The sequence below is a fragment of the Eptatretus burgeri genome, chromosome 2 (genome assembly GCF_056783735.1).
Source record: "Eptatretus burgeri isolate ZD-2024b chromosome 2, Ebu_testis_v1, whole genome shotgun sequence".
Lineage (NCBI taxonomy): Eukaryota > Metazoa > Chordata > Myxini > Myxiniformes > Myxinidae > Eptatretus > Eptatretus burgeri.
The window spans coordinates 134,613,957-134,632,655 of record NC_140962.1 but is presented as its reverse complement, the minus strand read 5'-3'; the positions used below and the strand labels follow the sequence as shown (position 1 = coordinate 134,632,655).

Here is an 18,699-nt window from a genome sequence, read left to right as displayed (position 1 = left end):
GCTGGTCCAACATGTGGAACATGTCTTTCGATCCTGACAAATCTCACTCTCTCACTATGTCTCTCCAAAAGGACCATTGAGAACCCCCTCCCCCACCCCCATATATTTTCTCAACAATCCTCTTGAAGAAGTCGTTTCATTCAGGCTTCTTCGTCTCACTATCTGTAATGATCTTTCCTGGGGAAGGCACATTTCCAAGCTGACCTACAAAGCCAGTTGCCGACTGGGCATCCTCCATCGTGCAAAGTCCTTTCTCAACCCACCTGAGCTCCTGCCCAAACAAAAAGCTTTTGTCCGCAGCCTGATGGAGTACTGCTCTCCCCTCTGGGCTGGTGCTCCCGCCTCTCACCTTTCTTGGCTTCACGCTGTGGAGACCAAGGCATTTAGGATCATTGGTATCTCCCACGATGAGTCTGAGTCTTTGGGTTTCTCACTCTCTCACCTCAAGCAGGTTGGTGGTCTTTCTCTCTTCTACCATCTCCTCTCCAGCCTCGCTCCCCCTGCTCTATCTGAGAGGGAAGGTATTTCCGCAGGACGCTCAAGGTCCGCCAGCAACACCCTTCTCGTAAAACTACGAAAATCAAGAATCACTGCTCACCTTCACTCTTTCTTTCCTCTTTTTACTCCACCTTAGGAAACAAACTCCCACACACTCTTCAATCCCACTCTTCCCTCCAGGTCTTCAAAACAGCTGTTCACCACCACCTCTGGCAACCTCTGTTGTATATATCTATGCATATTAATCTATGTATTATTAATTAACCTCTATTGAACTGAATCTTCCTCCATCCAACACCACAATCTTTTATAGCACCGCTAATCCACCCCAAAGCCACCTCCTTCAAATTTCCTGATTTCCTTCCTGAAAGTCCCTGAAGTGTACCTTGCCCATCTTGTTTCCCCTGTGTTCCCCACCCCATCCCTCTCCCTTCCACAGATCTCCTCATGTCTCTGTTCCCCACTGATTTTTCCTTCTCTCTCCTGCCGCTCTTATCTCCTGCTCCCCTTGTTGTATGTTTCTGTGTGTTAGCTCTCATACGAGCCTCAACAGTGTGTACAACAAAAAAAAGGTAATAATGTCTCACTCACTTTTTATCGAAGATAACCTCGCTCCAAGCTCCTAATGAAATGAAATAACATCCTGAATGAAAGCAGATCACGCAAAAAGGGGAAACAAAGCGATCTCGTGTAAGAAAATAGAAAAAGAAAGAAGAAATGATCCAGTGGGACCTGCTCTTTGTACTTTGATCCATCAACCATTTATTACAAAGGACAATGGGATGTAGATGTATTTTTTGTTGTGTTTAGCAGCGTGACAGAGCATGCAGAGTGAACTGTGCACCATAGCATGGGAAGCATAGCACGCACGCACGCACGCACGCACGCACGCACGCACGCACACACACACACACACACACACACACACTTTTATTTATTTATTTTTGCCCATGAATTAACACTGTACCGTAGTGCAGGGTACCACAGGTGACTGAACTGCGTACGTAATACCTCGTCATGCACCTCACCTTACCAAGTCGCTCACTCGGCAGTGCTGCATCGTTAAAATATATGTGAACCCCATCGCTTCACTGAATATTTAGAAGGGTTCTTCTTCTTCATCTTCTTCGTCTGCTTCTGCTTCTTTTTAGTTTATGGCCTTCTTCTTCTCCTTCTTCATCCTTTTCTTTTTACTTTTATGGAATTTTCAGAGCTGCGAAGCTCTTTAGATGCCACTCACCCAGACATAACAGAGGTGCACGAAGGATTATACTATACTAGACGACCCGTGAACCCGTTGGGTTCCTGTTGTGACAACGGTTGATAAAAAAAAAATCATTTCCAAAAAAAATACAAAACAGAAAAAAAGATAGCTCCAGCGAACTATACCGCTGAGATTGTTTGCATTGATCAAATTCTCCCAAAGAATACTTGACTGAATCGGGAACTGTTTTTTTAATTATTTTTTCGTTGCCCGATTTGAACAAAATTGATACTGCACACCGCAGGAGAATGGTGAGTAAGGTGGCCCAAAAAATTTTGTGCTATCGTGTACCGTTTTGGCTGTATTTCATTCACATACATACATACATACATACATACATACATACATACATACATACTAGATGAGAGTTTTAGTAATATATAAGATGGATTTCCCACTCTCTTTTAAAAATCTCAGAACCACCTTGCAGAGTCGGGAACACTTCTGTTTTAAATGTCAGAAAATGTTCGGCAGATCTGACACGGCAATCGCCGCCTCTTTCATACTTTGAAACAGACATAATCTGGGAGAGAGTTTTAAAAACAGATGGTTCAAACCAAGCAGCTTGAGGAGTGCTCACCAAGTGGCCTAAGCACTCAAGCAAGCACTCCAAAGAAACCTTGTCACCTTAACATTATCTTGAATGTCAGTTTGTAATTTCATTTTCAAAAAGGACATCCTCCATGTGATAAAAACAAAAAGTCAATTACACCATGTGCGATTGTATCACCATGGTGAACAAAAATCGGTTGATAAGGAATGGCTGGCTTGGCAAGCGATTTGCAATGTATACAGCAATTTGTAGATACGTGCCCGTACATGCGTGGCCGAACGTGCAAAAAAACAAAAAACTTTCAAACCTTGTGCCAGAAACAACAACCACACAGGCCGTTCCTTTGCTCTTGCGTGCCCGTACGTGCGTGCCCCGGAAGTTCGCATATCGCAGTTACGATTATTTGCAATTTAGTTTTAATGGCCAATTATTCAATTAGCGCCAACGTATTTTGCCTTTTTGCAATATCATCGCAAGGAAAAACACAAAGAGAAGAGAAGAGAAAAAAAAAACCTACGTGGAAAAAAAAATACACTGTCATCACTATCCGGAAGTCCGTACGTTGTAACCCGTAATGGGGACTGCGGCTGAGAATCTCTTCCCCATCGGCCACACCCACGCAGCAACATGTCTTGTCATTGGTTGTTAAATAAATGGCCATAACTTGGGAAGCACTTGTCCGATTAATATCAAACCTTGAAAAGGCACATCATCAGGTCCCCAGCAATATACCTGGCAAGTTTCAATTAGATCGGACCAGTGGTTGTCGAGTAACAGCGGTCACACACACACACACACACACACACACACACACACACACACACACACACACACACACACACACACACACATTGCTGGAATTATAGATAGATGAAGATCAGCGTTCTATACAGCAAAGCTCGAGCATACAGAAACCGTTACGACCTGTTCCAAGGCAAGAATTTTTTAGTAGGCCGAATCAAAAAAAAATGCCATTACCAGGGACAGACAGAATTCACCTCAATTGAGACCAAGTGCATTTATTAAATTATGCGTCACAGAGGAAGGGATTACAAAGAAACAATTACAACAAACCGGTATGTGAGAAATAAATATTGTCATGGACCGGGGTTTCGGGGCCGGCCACGAGAGGAAACACTCGAGTTTCTCCCATGCACTCGGTCCTGAGGCCACCGACCACAGATAACTCCACGGTCCAACAGGCTTTAGTTCTTACACAGCCATAACTGCTTCACTTAGCCTCCCGGATGAGAATGGTTACGCTTCGATGTTTCCATGATACCTTTCTAGTGGTATGGCAACCAAACTAGAGGCCACACCTAGTGATCTTCTGCCGAGCAGAACAGACAGGTGCAGCACCAGCTATCAGCGCAAATCAGGTGGGGTACAACTTTCCGTCTAACTATACTTGTACACTGTATCAGATCAATAAAGGAACAGACATCCGAAACAGATTGGAAAGAACAACAAACAATTATTTATTTATATACACACGAGCAATCATTTAGAGCAAAAAAAGCAAAAGGCACAGAGGAGCAGATTTAACCAGACACGTATTCTTTCTTCTACAAACTTACTTACACAAGGGACACATGGCCATCATTCAAACATGGGGGATGAAGAAGACAAGAAGAAAAACTTGAGAAGAAAAGAAAAGTAGGATATTTCGGTTCTCCCTCACCTCACACAGCTGGACGAGGCTGCGCCAGCTCAATATACGAGTGAATGGGGAAGATGGTCAGTGGTATTGTTATGTGATGGGACACGCACCTGCGTCCCTGAGGTGCCCAGACCCAGTAGGTGAGTCCTCTCCGGTACTCCAGATATATCAGCTGTAAGCAAATCTGTTTCTGTTGGGCCCTCATGTCCAGCAGCTCTCCACGAACCAAACCACATTCTGGCCTTTCCACACCACCCTCCTCCACATTATGGGCTTTCTGCTCATCGCAGGACAAGTTTTAGAACAAGGACAAACTCGTAGGACAAGGACAAACTCTTTGGCGACTATGTTTCCTTCCTTTTCATATCTCTCTTTCCCCATCTTGTACTTTGTACTCTTACTTCTTCCTCTTCCTCCCACTCTCCACTCTGAGCTCTGAGCTTTCTCCTGGAAGGACGAGGACCAGCTCCGAGCTCCTTTTTCTCACAGGATCTCGTCTTCTATCGTCTCCTCTCGTACGCTCCTGTCCTCTTCCTCTGGCTCTTTGACAGAAGCTTCGAATGTAGAAAAACGTTTGTTTAACAGGCACCACGATGCAACATCTGCACAGATATATCAGCCTGTTGAGGTGAAACGTGATACGAACAGACGACAGCTTCTTCCTCTGCTTCACATGGCTTACTTCCCATCTCGGCTCGTGCGAGCCTTCTACTCAAGCCTCGTCATCGGTGCGCGTCCGATGGGGGCGGGTCCATGATGCAGCTTGTGGAAAATGCCACATCATTCTGAGGAGGCCATGACATGAGCCCTCCGCCCCTCCCTTCAAGAGCAAGGATTCATTTGTACAGTCCTGCACTGCAACACGCATGTGAGATGTGCCACACCCCACCATGCATAGGAAAAGGGCCGGAGCTCCTGCCACAACCATGTATATTGAGAATGGACACAGTGTCATGCGGTGAAGGTTATCCGATCGGCCCAAAGAATTAACAACCACAGATGGATCAAATGTGCCCAATTAAGCAATGTGTGATTGGAGGGAGAACAGGAAGGGATTCCGCCGGACTGAGGGACGACCGAACGGCCGCAGGGCTGAAGGTAAGATTGATGGGATGAAGGAGGGATTGGCGAAATGATGTTTGGTGAAGGGGAGGTAATTGGTGGATTGAGAAAGGCAGGGATGGGGGGACTGATGATGTGAAGGAGGAATGATTGTTGAGCGGAGCAGAGGTGGGGGGGGGGAGTAGACATCACACCAGGAAAACACAAACTAACCAACGCATGTCCCTTCCACCCCCCAAACAACCGGACTATCGACACAAAGACAAATTAAATAATTAATCCTCAGGTCTCCTACATGTCCACGTATGCTCTCCCCCTGGGGTAAGTTTCCAAAACCAAAACAATATATAAATACACCCTTACCCTCTCCTGATATCCATGCTCACAGTGTCAACGAACAAATGGCAGAACCTTAATTATTTAACCTTAAGGCCTTATTAGTACATGATAGAAAGACAGAGACATTTACATGGACATGAGGAATGTTTCCATCAGACCCGAGACAGAGCCTGGCAAGATATCCCAGTCGCAGTGGCTCAGAACAGGGCCGTTTCTCTGGACATATCCCGTGCTTTTGAAACAGTTTGGTATCCTGCATTATTCTCCAAACTCTCTCCATGTGGAATCCAAGGCCAACCACACGTTTGACAAACTGACTTGTTCTACTCTCTTATAGCCAATGTGAGGTGCTCATCAAAATCCTTTCATCTCCTCTCCATGTCAAGACAGGCAGTGTTCTGGGCCCAGTCCTATTCCTGATGTTCATCAGTGATCTCTCCGACTCGACGAAAAATCCTCTTGATCTATTTACTGATGACTCCACCCTCTGCCATTACATCCCTCATCCTTCAGACAAGCAGCTAAGCTGCAGCCTCTTCCCTCTCTTCAGACCTTCATAAAATCACAAACTGGTCAAACACTTGGAATATGTCTTTCAATCCTGAGAAATATCACATTCTCACGATCTCTCTCTGAAAGGACCGTCTGACAAACCCTCCGATGTACTTTCTTAAGAATTCATTTGAGGAAGTTCAGTCATTCAAACTCCTTGGTCTCACTATCAGCCATGATCTTTCTTTGGAAAACCACATTCACAGTTGGCCTCCAAAGCCAGCCTCCGACTGGGTATCCTCCGTTGCAGAAAGTCCTTACTTGGCACACCTGAGGTCCTATCCACGAACAGGGCTTTCATCCGCAGCTTCATGGAGGAGGGATCTCCCCTTTAGCCTGGCTCACCTTCCTCACATCTTGCTCTGCTTGACGCTGTGAAAACCAAGGCCTTTAAGATTATTGGAATCTCCCGTGATGAATGTGAGTCTTTGGGCTTTTTACTTTGCCATCACAGACAGATCGGTGGTCTCTATCTTCTCCTGCCTCCTTTCTGGTCTTTCACTCCCTGCTCTTTACATGCATCGTCCCCCCACCCTAGCTTTCTGCAGGACTCACATGGCCCACCATCAACCCCCTTCTGGTGAAACTACCGAAACCCAGGATCACTGCTCCCCTCGACTCATTTGTGACTCTTCCCCCCCCCCCCCAATTGTGGAATCAACTTCCACATCTTCTTCAATCTCATTCTTCCCTCCAGGTTTTCAAGACAGCTGTTTATCCCCATCTCAGGTCGTCCCCAATCCAAAACCATATTCTACTCCCTCGTTAAACCCCCCCAAATCCCTTCTCCTTACGCTTTTTCATGTTTTCCCTCCTTGGAGTTTCCTTCTGTATCCATCTTGCCCACCCTGTGCATCGATCTGCCAAGAAATCAATTATTGAGTCACTTCATGGACAAGTGAGCTGCATGTGCATTTGCTCCATCCTGTTGAAACCAAGCACCAGGAACGTTTTTCACGTGACACCAGAAAAATGTATTCAACATGTCTTTGTGATGGTCTGCATGCACAGCCACCCTTTCCTCGGTATCCTGATCTATAAAAAAGTATGGACCTTAAATCCGATGACTACGAAGAGCACACTATCATTATTTTTGGGAAGTGGAGAGGTACCCACGTAGAAGTATAGGGAGCCTTGTGAGTGGAGGACGCCAATGCGCCGACCACGTGCCTCGTGGTTGCAGCAGGTTGATCGGCATCTCGAGGAGATGGGGATGGGCCAGACAGAGGCCCCTGGAGTACTGACGGAAAGTGTATGCAGCAAAGCTCTGCTCTGGCGCATGCTCCTGTACCTGACCTGACTTGAGAGGTAGCTCAACAAAGTGAGCTGGTTTTATTCATCCACCAAAAGCAGCAATTCTCTTTGTTTACCCAACCCTTCAAGTAAACATGACATTCATCACTGAAAATTATGTAATCTGTGTTGATTTTTGCTCGATTAATAATAATCCTTCTGAATCACACCTAAAATTCATATCATCGACATTCGTCATCTGAGGTTAACTGCTGCATCAGTTAAATTTTGTGAGGGATAGCCTTCAATTCGGAGTTTAACACTCTAATAATGACACTGTTTTGAGACACTCCAATTTCACTCCTTTGAGTCACTCCAATCTCCATAGACGACATACCTTAGTGATTTTCTAGGGCTGCACAACAACCACTCCCTTAATCCTGTTTATGGTCTCAGGAGTTTGAATATTCCTCGGAGCTCCTGAGTGTCTTGCATTATTGTTCTTCAGAGCCCGTCCCTCTCCACTTTGAATTGATACGACATGTCGTCTTCGAGGTTGTGTATTGCATCTTTGTGAGATTTCATTGCAACGAGATGTGCATTTACCTTCCTGAAGCCAGACTACATGGGGAGCTAGGGATAAAGGGGGAGGGAGCTTTCCCGGTGATGGAGTTTCCGGCTTGATGCAAATAACTTTTACCATCCGAAAATTATACCAAAATTTAGGACGTAGAAGGTTGTGGCTTAATTGTTGCGGACCGCCCAGGTTCTCCGTATTTGAACTTGGCCTTTAAGACAGATATTCTGCTGTCTCGTTTTCTTCACAAACTGAATTTTATTTCACTCCTGATTTATTGCATCTCAATGAATATGATGTAGTTTATGAGCATGCCATATTTATCTGTACCTATAAAACTGTAGAATATATTGATGTCTTCCACATCTAAAGAAAATGACATGCTGTGTTGAACTTATTTCACCTATTTCCCTCAGGTTGGTTTGATATCCTACTCATTGATTTTTTTTTTCATTGATCTGTAGCTCACTCTCCAACCACAGCCATTCCTTCACATCCTCCAGAGGAAAAGCTCTTCTTCAACCATATTCAGTGATCTTACTTTTTTTTATATTGCGGACCCTTTTCAGCATACACCAAATTCTAGCATGTCTGACTTGAGCTTTGTGAGGTTTTATTGTATTCTCAGAGGATATTTAAGGAACTAGATTATAATTAGAGAATGGACAGGTTATCCTTGAAAATGGTCCTTGTTCTTAGCTGGCACATAAAAATTGATTTTTTTTTTTTTAAACGACCTTCTTCAGACATCTATTTGATGCCTTCTATGCGGTGGCATTACTAATTAATATCCTTATTGCAGAATTGTGATGGCTCAATATTTGGCTTGTTCTATTCTTCAACCTATGCACAGGTGACCATATCACACGAGTATGGAGCTGGAGTCCCTTGCTTGAAATGCAAGGATAAATGTGAAGGATTTGACCTGCATTACTGGAGGTATTGCATTTTGCCTTTGTTGTTTGTGTTTAAGGCTCATGGAAGAGCTTGTACACATTGTTATTATTTATAGGGAAAGAGCATTATGAGACATAAATGCACTTTCACCTTAATTACAAAGAGTTATTTTATATTTCTCGCTCTCGCTCTCCCTCTTGCTCTCCCTCTTGTGCTCTCTCTCTCTCTCCTCACTTCCTGTTAGTTCATTCTCTTGCTTATTGTGTCCAACTATTGCCCGCTACCCCGCTGTTGGTTAATACCCTTCATTACCTTGCCCATCCATTAGCTTCAATCTTTTAAAGGGAAAAAAAAAATCACACCATCATGCACCAACCACTGTGTTCACTTGAGAAGGGAATCAGACACCAACGTGAACAGGGTATCGTTAAGCCAATTAGTAATCAAGGCTAGATTTCAGAAAGTGTCAAAGGCTCGAGAGATGGTCCTCCACTGCTGTGTCAGAAGGTGTAACATATCGAAGGTGGAATAGTGAGGTCGGAAGTTAAACTGGTTATCAGAGATTAGTGAGCTAGAGAAGAGATAGTTAGTGCTTGAAGTTGGCAGCAATGGTGGCCTCCATTACTTTGCTTATGATGGTGAGAACACTGATAGGTCTGTAATTGAGAGGATCTGTTTTGGAACCTTTCTTTTTCATTGGAATGATGTTTGAAACTTTCTAAAATTGAGGAAGTTGTCCATCCAACAGAGAGGGAGAGATAGACACACACAGAGAGAGAGACAGAGACAGAGACAGAGAGTATGATTGAATGAAAGCAGAGTTCCTAAAGACTGAAGCACAGTCTACAATATTTATGACTTGAACCCCTATAGCAAATCTGTAATGTATCAGGTTGCATGTGCAATAAATCTGCATGATCATTGTGATAATGTGTTTGTAAGCTAAGAAGTAGGATTTTTCTGCACATTGATTCTTTTTGGGGAACTTTTTGGGGGAGATTGTTTCGATGAACATATTACTCAGTGCAATCACAGCAATGAGGGATGTCAGTTGTCAAGTCAATCACAATAACGAAACTTGTGAAATCTCCAAAGGATCATACTGCATAGTTCTTTGATGTGTCGTGTTGCATCCCACATTGGCTGATTTTTGTGGGTCTGATGTACATCCTTGGAATAACTTCATTTGGATAATTCAATGAAATATGTAAACAAAAGTGGGCTGTCCAGGTTTTGCGTATTGGTCAATCTGATTTGGTAGGATTGGACACTGATGGACAGCATAAACACACCTTGATATCCTTTTACTATTATCGAAACGACAACAAGCGTTTTACAACCATTTCCCCTTTTTTTCAAGGGAATGGTCAAATGATGCCATTCCTCAATACAGATCTATCTATTGCATCAGTTTCATACAAACTCAAGCTTTCCATATCCTTCTTGATATTTCCAATCCATGTTTTTATATAAAGTTATCTTGGCTCTCTTTCTCTACCACGAGCTTTATTGCTTTCTTTACAGCTTCATCTTCTAAACGTCGTTGCACACGACCATACCAACCAAGTCCTCTCTTCTTAAGTTCTTCTTCACTAGTACTGTATTATGGAATGCTTCTGTATTATCGAATAGTTGAAATAAAAGTCACGCAGCTTATCATTTGTAATTTTTATTTTAACCTTGTGAATTTCTGTCCTCACATGCTTCCTGAAGTTGACCAGAGGATGCAAACTTTTGTTCTCACTCATGATTTTGCTCTGTCATCCCTGATTTTTCTTCTCATGTCCACCACATTTTCCCCTTCAGGAAAATTTGCAGAAACTGTAAGTGTGGCCCAGAGGAACATGACTTGCCTTTGGGGGAGTTTCAGCAGCGGAAAGTGGGCAGGTTGCTTGACAGTGTGCCTAATTTGAGCATCGCAGGCCGCATTGAAAGTTGTCTGCAGCAGCAGCAGGCTGTGTTGCCTGGATCTTCAACCTCGAATAGAGCTTTATCTATAAATGCCAGACCCCCTATCTCTGGAGCAGACTCTCCTTCCTCTGCTCCTGTTAATCACACTTCAAAGAGAGTTCCTGGTACTGCAACTGCCTCTTCAACTGTATCCATTTCCAACTCCAGTACTCAGACGCAGCCATTGCCATTTGAATGGGTACCATCAGGGATCGCAAAGCATATGGTAAGCCATTTGTAAGCTTCACCAGGAAACCCTTATGAATACCAGGAATGTGAAACTTCAGTATTTATGCTTATTTCCTCATTTTTAGCTCACCTGGACTTTAGTCCAGTGAGTTTATGCAATCGAGCAGTGTCTATAGGTGAGTGAGTGAGTCAATCAGTCCATAAACACTTCAGTCATTATCGCTTGAACCAAACACATGGTTTTGATTAAACTTGGTCACAAGCTTCATTTCTAATGCCTAACAAAGGTAGATTGGCCGCATAAAAATCTGCGCTCATTAAAGGGTCTACGGGAGGGCAGGGTTTGACCACCCCCAAAATAGGTATTTGCTCTCTTCTCTGAAACTACACAAAAATTTCGATGAAACTTGGCCATAACCTTCATCACTCAAGATGCACCAAAGTTTGTTCACGGCATAAAAAATCAGGGTCTAGGGGTACTGTGGGGAGGGCGGGATTTGCGCCCCCCAGAATAGGTATTCGCTCTCTTCTACAAAACCACACACACAATTTCAATGAAACACGACCACAATCTTCATCACCACTGATGTATCAAAGATTGTTCACGGCATTAAACAACAATAAATCAGGGTTGAATGGTGTCGAAGAGGGGTTTGAGTGACTGCTGCTCCCATCCAGGTGAGCTTCAGGATGCGCGGTCCTCTTTTTAGTTGTACAGTAAGGAGGACGGAGGTTAGGTTTATACCCCTGTCTGTTTGTTACTTCTTTGTCTGTGAGCAGAATATCTCAAAAGGTTATGTATGAATTTGGACGAAAATTTGGTGGACAGGTTGGGTGTGTGCCAAGAATGAATTGATTCGATTTTGGTGAAGATCTGGATTCAGAGACGAGAATTGTTTTTAATTTAATAAGTGATTCGTCACCATTGAGAGTTGGGGCCAAAAACGATATATAGCATGATATTTCAAAAAGTTACGGATGGATTATAACAAAACTTGGTAGAAGGGTTGGATAGGTGACAAGAACAAGCCAGTTAGATTTTGGTTATGGTCTGGAAGCAGATCCGGCCTATCAGTGGGATACAAAACGTAAACTGTTCAGCCTGGCGGAGGTATGCGCTCCATGGAGTGCCTTTCTAGTTTTGCAATGAAATGATACATTTTTCACTTATTTGCCAACTGTCCCCCAATCATGCCCAAAGCTAACCTGGACAGAAACTTCGGCCTTTTGCTCATTTTTTTTGAGAGGGACAGATAGTATTCCCATCTGAGCACACAGCTCATGATGGTCAAATCTCATTTCAAGTGTTGGTGTGTCTGTTTACCAATGTCCTTGTATTTAATCTATACTAATAAGTGTGTGTGTGTGTGTGTCCTCCATATCAATAACTCCAAAACCATGAAAACTAGCAGCCTGAAACTTAGCATGCATAATAAGAAAACTCCAAGGAAGTGCCGAGTGAAGATTGGGTATTTGAGTTAATTAAAAGGCCCATTTGAAGATCATTAACAGCCCTATTTAATTATATATTTTATCAGGCACATCCTCGGCCACCTCACTCTGAATGTGGTCTTGAAGCATTTTCTGTCTCGCTGGGGTCTGAAGCCACCATGTTTTTTGGCCTGCTCAACCATGCCTTGACTTCGAACAGGCCATGATTTCTTAATGACAACGTTTTTCTTTTTTTTCACACTTTTCACTCATGTCATCGATACCTACGAATTGCTGGATGCATTGCAAGCTTATAAACGCCTGGAAACGCCAGCGTCTGTGGCTTTATTTCATTTCCGCACATGCCATAACCTCAAGAATCTCTTAAACTAAGCAGAACTACAATTTAAGCTCCAGAATTGAACTTGGCAGCAGTTCCGATTGCTATTAAAAAAAAAAGTGTTCACTTGTCCAATTCGGACATATTTGACATTTTGGGTGTCTCCGGGAGGTGTGTTTCACATAACGGTTTAGTGATTGCTATCACTTGTCATGCCAGCCATTCCTTATCAACCATTTAATTGCAGTGCTTGTTTGAGTGTTTAAGCCACTTGCCGAGTGCCTTACAGTCGATAACGGTACAGTACATGTCCCGATCAGGATATACAGTCAGCAGTTGCTACAAGGTAGAGGTACATGCAATTCTAAATTGGTTCATAGCCCCCGGTGGACTTAATCCAAAATGGGGGCTTATGGGTTTGGTCTCAATTTTCATGTCCATGCGTGCATCCACAACCATTTCTCAGACATGAATTTACTGATGGCGTTCAAACCTGGCAAACACATAAGGAATGTTGGCATACATATGCTTGTCATTCTTTTTCGACATCTGATCCAAGATGGCCGATTGGCGGCCATTTAAGTTGTACAAAACCCGATATTGAACACGTCCTCAACCATTTCTCGGACATGTATTTACCGACGTTATTCAAACCTGGCAAACAGATAATGAATGATGGCTTACATATGCGCATCATCTTATTTTGAGATCAGATCCAAGATTGCCGACTGGTGGCCATTTTGTTACTTAAATGTGTCCCCAACGATTTTTCAGACATGCATGATCAGATTTTGTAAAACCTTGGCACAAGCACAATGCATGATGGCATACACATGCCCCTCACTTTATTTTTTGATCTGATCAAAGATGGTCAACTGGTAGGCTGGTGGCCATTTTCGTTTAAAAAGAAAACCCAGTATCGAATACATCCTCAACCATTTCTCAGACATGCATTTACTGATCTTGTTCAAACTTGGCACACAGATAATGAATGAAGCCAAACATATGCACGACATTTTTTTCAGATCAGATCTGACATGGCCAACTGGCATCCATTTTAGTTGTACAAAACCCAATGTTGAACATGTCCTCAACCATATCTCGGACATGTATTTACCAATGTTGTTCAAACTTGGGACAAGCTCAGTACTAACCTGATGGCGTACATGTGTATCTCACCTTATTTTGCGATTTGAGGAAAGATGGCTGACTGGTAGACTGGTGGCCATTTTAGTTGGACTGTACATAAATATGGGCTCGGCCCTTTAACTCTGTCCAGCAAAATTACTCAAACAATGGGGGCTATGACATTTTATGTCTTTTTTACTTGTTTTATATGACTCGGTGTGATTTACAAAGGTTATACGGTTTTTCTCTGTGAGTTTGAAAAGCAAAATGCATTTGATTACACCAGCTTTCTGAGCTGTTTGCCATATTAACATGTTTTCTAAATTGCAGAACCAAATTTTTTGCACCTGTCACATGCCGATTGGCAGCGCATCTTTTTGAAACGTCGATAACGCAATGTTGTTTTTTAATTTCTTCACTGAATTTCCCCAAAACAAAGGTGAAAGCTTCTCAAGGTTTTTGGGTTGTATGCCGTACATACTGTAGTCGGTAATCACACTGATTCCAATTCGTTGATTACCGAAAAATTGCCGATATTGGCCGTGTGTGTGTGTGTGTGTGTGTGTGTGTGTGTGTGTGTGTGTGTGTGTGTGTGTGTGTGTGTGTGTGTGTGTGTGTGTGTGTGTGTGTGTGTTCAGAAAGCATAACATTCTCTCTTCTAACTCCCCTACCCCACCCCTCTCTCTCTTTCTTTGTCACATCTTCGCTCTACCCTCGCACAATACAGTGCAGCACCCTCCTCCCACACCTCTCTCTCTCTCTCTCTCTCTCTCTCTCTCTCTCTCTCTCTCTCTCTCTCTCTCTCTCTCTCTCTCTCTCTCTCTCTCTCTCTCTCTCTCTCTCTCTCTCTCTCTCTCTCTCTCTCTCTCTCTCTCTCTCTCTCTCTCTCTCTCTCTCTCTCTCTCTCTCTCCCTCTCTGTGTGTGTCTATCTCTGTCTCTGGATGGATCCGGACAGTAATTATGTCTGGATGGTGGTTATCTCCATGCATGGCAGGATGGTGGCTATGTCTGGGTAGTGTTTGTTTCTGGATGTATCCTGGCAGTGGTTGTCTCCGGATGTGTCCAGACAGGAGTTTGTCTCCATACGTGTCCACGCGGTGTTGGTCTCCGGAAGCTTAGATCCGGATGCGTCTGGGTGGTGTTTATCTCTGGGCAGTGTTTGCCTATGGATGCATCTGGATGGTGTTTGTCTTCGGACATGTACGGGTGGTGTTTCTCTCCGCACGGTGTTTATCTCCAGACGTGTCTTGACGGTGTTTGTTTCCGGAATGTGTTTATCTCTGGACATGTCCAGGCAGTGATTTTCTCCGGGAAGTATTTATAGTATGACTGGTAGAAAATGGATTTCAGACATTCCTTTGTTTCCATATTCACTGATATTCGACGCAGAATCATTTTGATGAGACATGTGTCCATTGTGACATTCTTAACAGTAAGTTTCCTGTTTGGAATGATTTTCCAGGCAGCAGACAAGGTAAAAAAAAGTTCTCACTCCCCTCTGTGTTTGCAATCAGAACAAATTCTGAATCAAGGTATGGTAAAACGACAAACTTATCTTCCTATTCTTGTTCCAATTTGTGTTCAAAATATAACATTCCATTTAAATAATTTGTTCCTTGATTATAAACTGATGATCACAAACTGATAAGAAAGGTAGACTGACATGAACCAATTGTTTAACCCCGCTTTTTGCTTCACGTGCAAGGGGTAGTTACCTTACTCCTCTCTCGCATATGCGATTGGGATGAGATTCCAAACGTTTTGTCAATTTCATAGCCAAAGTACTGCCAAACTGCAAGTTTGTGTTCCGTGTTCTGATTCATGTTCTGGTTTGTGTTCTACAGTGCTAAAAGTATAACATTCAATTGAAATTAAGTAGTTCCTCGATTATAGACGGATGTCTGTAGACGGACAGAGAAAGACAATTGCTTAACCTCGCTTTTCCCTTCACGTGTGCGGTGTAATAAGCACGAAATGGTGCTATCACCTCATTTATGCCCCACTAGAAACTTCACTGGATAATGGCACTCACATTCAGCCAAAAGGCAATAAACATAGAATGAAGAATTAGTCTTTCTGGTGAAGGTTAGTGTGGAAAAACGACAAACGAAAACTGGAAATGGGAATCAAACCTGGAATCCTAGCATTAAAGGTAATGTAATGCCTTTACTTTAGTACAGGTTATGATCGTGCTTTTACAGCCATTGATGTACATTTGCAGCTTTGAATGCAAACATATTTGCCTTTTATTTACCATATATCTCCATTGCTTCATTCATCTTGTTACTTGCTGTGATAGAATCAGTAGAAACTAGAAAGGCACTTGGTAGAGCGCATACCTCTGCCACGCAATACATGATCCAGGAGAACATATCGGTCCCAATACATTTTTGAAATATCATGCCTTGTTGTTTTTGGCCCGATCTCTTAATGGTGAAGAATCAATTTCAAAAATTCAAGTCGTCGGATCCGAATCCGGATCTTCACCAAAATCTAATCAGTTCGTCCTTGTCACACACGAAACCTGTTCACAAAATTTAATCCGGATCTGTTACACAACTTTTTGAGATATCCTGTACACAGACAAAGACAGACAAATAGACAGAAAGCGGTGAAAACATAACCTCGTTCACCTTCGGTGGCAGGGCTAATAAGTTAATTTTTGTTGAAATTCTGCAGTGTTCATTACTTTTTGTTCATTAATAAACTACGTTTATAACATACGCATTATTTTTGTGAAACAAAATTTGGTTTTTAAGTGTTGTATTCTAATAGTTAGCAGTACATATTAGAAATGGTGCCAACACTAAAAAAGTCAGTGCTTGGTTAGATGCACGTTAGCAAATATGTGTTCACAAAATATTTGGACATTCAAGGATCCATAGCCAAAAAATGTTGGGTAAATGAACGTGTCTGCAAAACGTTCAGCAAATGTCCATGCTGGCAAAAAGTTCGGCAAAAGTCCGTGTCTGAAACATTCAGCAAATGTCCGTGCCCGCAAAAAGGTTGGCAAAAGTCCGTGTCTGTAAAAAAAATAGTCAAATGTCTGTGTCTGCAAAAAGAAAAAAAACTGAAGTTAACTTGGTGATGATTTGGCCACCACCATATTGCCTAATGTTTCATGGAGGAGTTTGAGAACCCTAAACGGTGGAGAGAAATGTAAAACTAAATCTAGAAATATATTTTGTGCCTTGTACAAAATTTTGAGGAACTGACGCAGTTTGGAAATAGCTCGACATCCTCCTATATAAAATAAGGCAATTATCTGTGTGTATGTGTGCTTGTACACCTGATAATTATCGAGTTGAAAACGACTGGGCCATTGTCCATCAAACTTTACAGACGTGCTGTGGATTTTCACCTGTAGACATGGCACAATGCAAGTGGTTTACTGACCCCTGCTGCATAGAGGGGGGATTACTGATATTAATCATTACTGGTATTAATTAATAAGTATTAATTCACTAGCCACGGCACAAAGTACATTTACCCATGTGCCCCACAACTCCCTGCATCCAACGCTGCACTCCTAGTGTTTACAAATATGACTGGACAGTGGGCATGCTTATAAACCAGGAAGTATAAAGCACACAAACCTTTGTCTTATTTAAAGACATTTAAATTTAAAGACCATTGTCCTTTGTCTTAAAGTATAAAGCACACAAACCTTTGTCTTATCTTTATCTTTCAGCCTTTGGCTTATTTAAAAGATATATAACAGAAAATCTATGAGAAGATCAAAATTCTCAAAATAAACAACATGGTACACAATTACCGCATTTATCACTGATGAGGTTTTCCACATCCACACCATGCAGTGTTGTATCAAAAATAGATAATTAAATAAATAAATAGATAAATGCAAGAACAAAAGTTTCAGTTCTGACAAAAATACGATTTTAATGATTGGTATTAATACAAATCTTTATTTATTCCTCAATATGGGGGCTCGATATGTTGACCGGTTCTTATAAATGACAAAAAAAGAAAGACAAGGAGAATGCTATATTTTGATGTTCTTGGAGTTTTCTGCATGGGAATAAACGGTTGTTCCAAAGATAAAACTTGGTTATACTGACATGTTTAATGACTAGGAGGGAGGATCAACTCAGAATCTGATTTTGTAACACATTCAAGGATGTAAGAATGACTAAGATAAAATGTAATTACATCCACAAAGCACTATTTTTCATAGAAACAAAGTTCATCGTGAACAAAACAAAACTTAATGGGATGTGGAAGAACCACGGACATTGTTCGGCACAGACGATTCATTGGGCCAAACAATGGTTCAATTGTTTAAAGCATTTTAATCTTGTGTTGAACGACATTAGTCATGTTCATGTTCTGCTAATTCCAAGTAAATATGTCCATAGTAAGTCCAACTGACATGATGTCAGTTTTGTGCAAGTGTAACTGAGATAGTGTATGTTTGGTGAAAAGCTCATGTGTCGTGGGATCGGTGAGGTGCCAGTGGAACTGACATGGTGTCGGTTTGGTACAAAGCCCATGTGTTGCAGGGTAGGTTTGGTGTAGATTTGGTGCAAATGTAACTGATATGGTGTAAGTTTGGTGCAAAGCTCATGTGTCGTGGGTATGTTTGGTGAAGGTCTGGTGCAAGTGTAACGGACATGGTGCAGGTTGGGTGCAAAGCCCATGTGTCGTGGGTATGTTTGGTGAAGGTCTGGTGCAAGTGTAACGGACATGGTGCAGGTTGGGTGCAAAGCCCATGTGTCGTGGGTATGTTTGGTGACGGTCTGGTGCAAGTGTAACGGACATGGTGCAGATTGGGTGCAAAGCCCATGTGTCGTGGGATAGGTGAGGTGCCAGTGTAACTGACATGATGTAGTTTGAGTGCAAAGCTCATGTGTGGTTGGCGGTTTGGTGACGGTTTGGTACAAGTGTAACAGACATGGTGCAGGTTGGGTGCAAAGCCCATGTGTCGTGGGTTAGGTGAGGTGCCAGTGTAACTGACATGTAGTTTGAGTGCAAAGCTCATGTGTGGTTGGCGAGGTTTGGTGTAGG

At 42.6% G+C, this 18,699-nt stretch overlaps 1 protein-coding gene across 1 annotated transcript in view; it reads left to right on the top strand.

Annotated features, from left to right (window-relative positions):
* The window catches only part of LOC147033205 (testin-like), a 64,005-nt gene that overhangs the window by 7,676 nt on the left and 37,630 nt on the right, over window positions 1-18,699 (top strand). Inside the window, exons 2-3 of the mRNA XM_085871364.1 lie at window positions 8,592-8,677; window positions 10,442-10,811. Coding sequence (XP_085727490.1) covers window positions 8,592-8,677; window positions 10,442-10,811 — 456 coding nt within the window. The remainder of the gene's footprint in view (window positions 1-8,591; window positions 8,678-10,441; window positions 10,812-18,699) is intronic.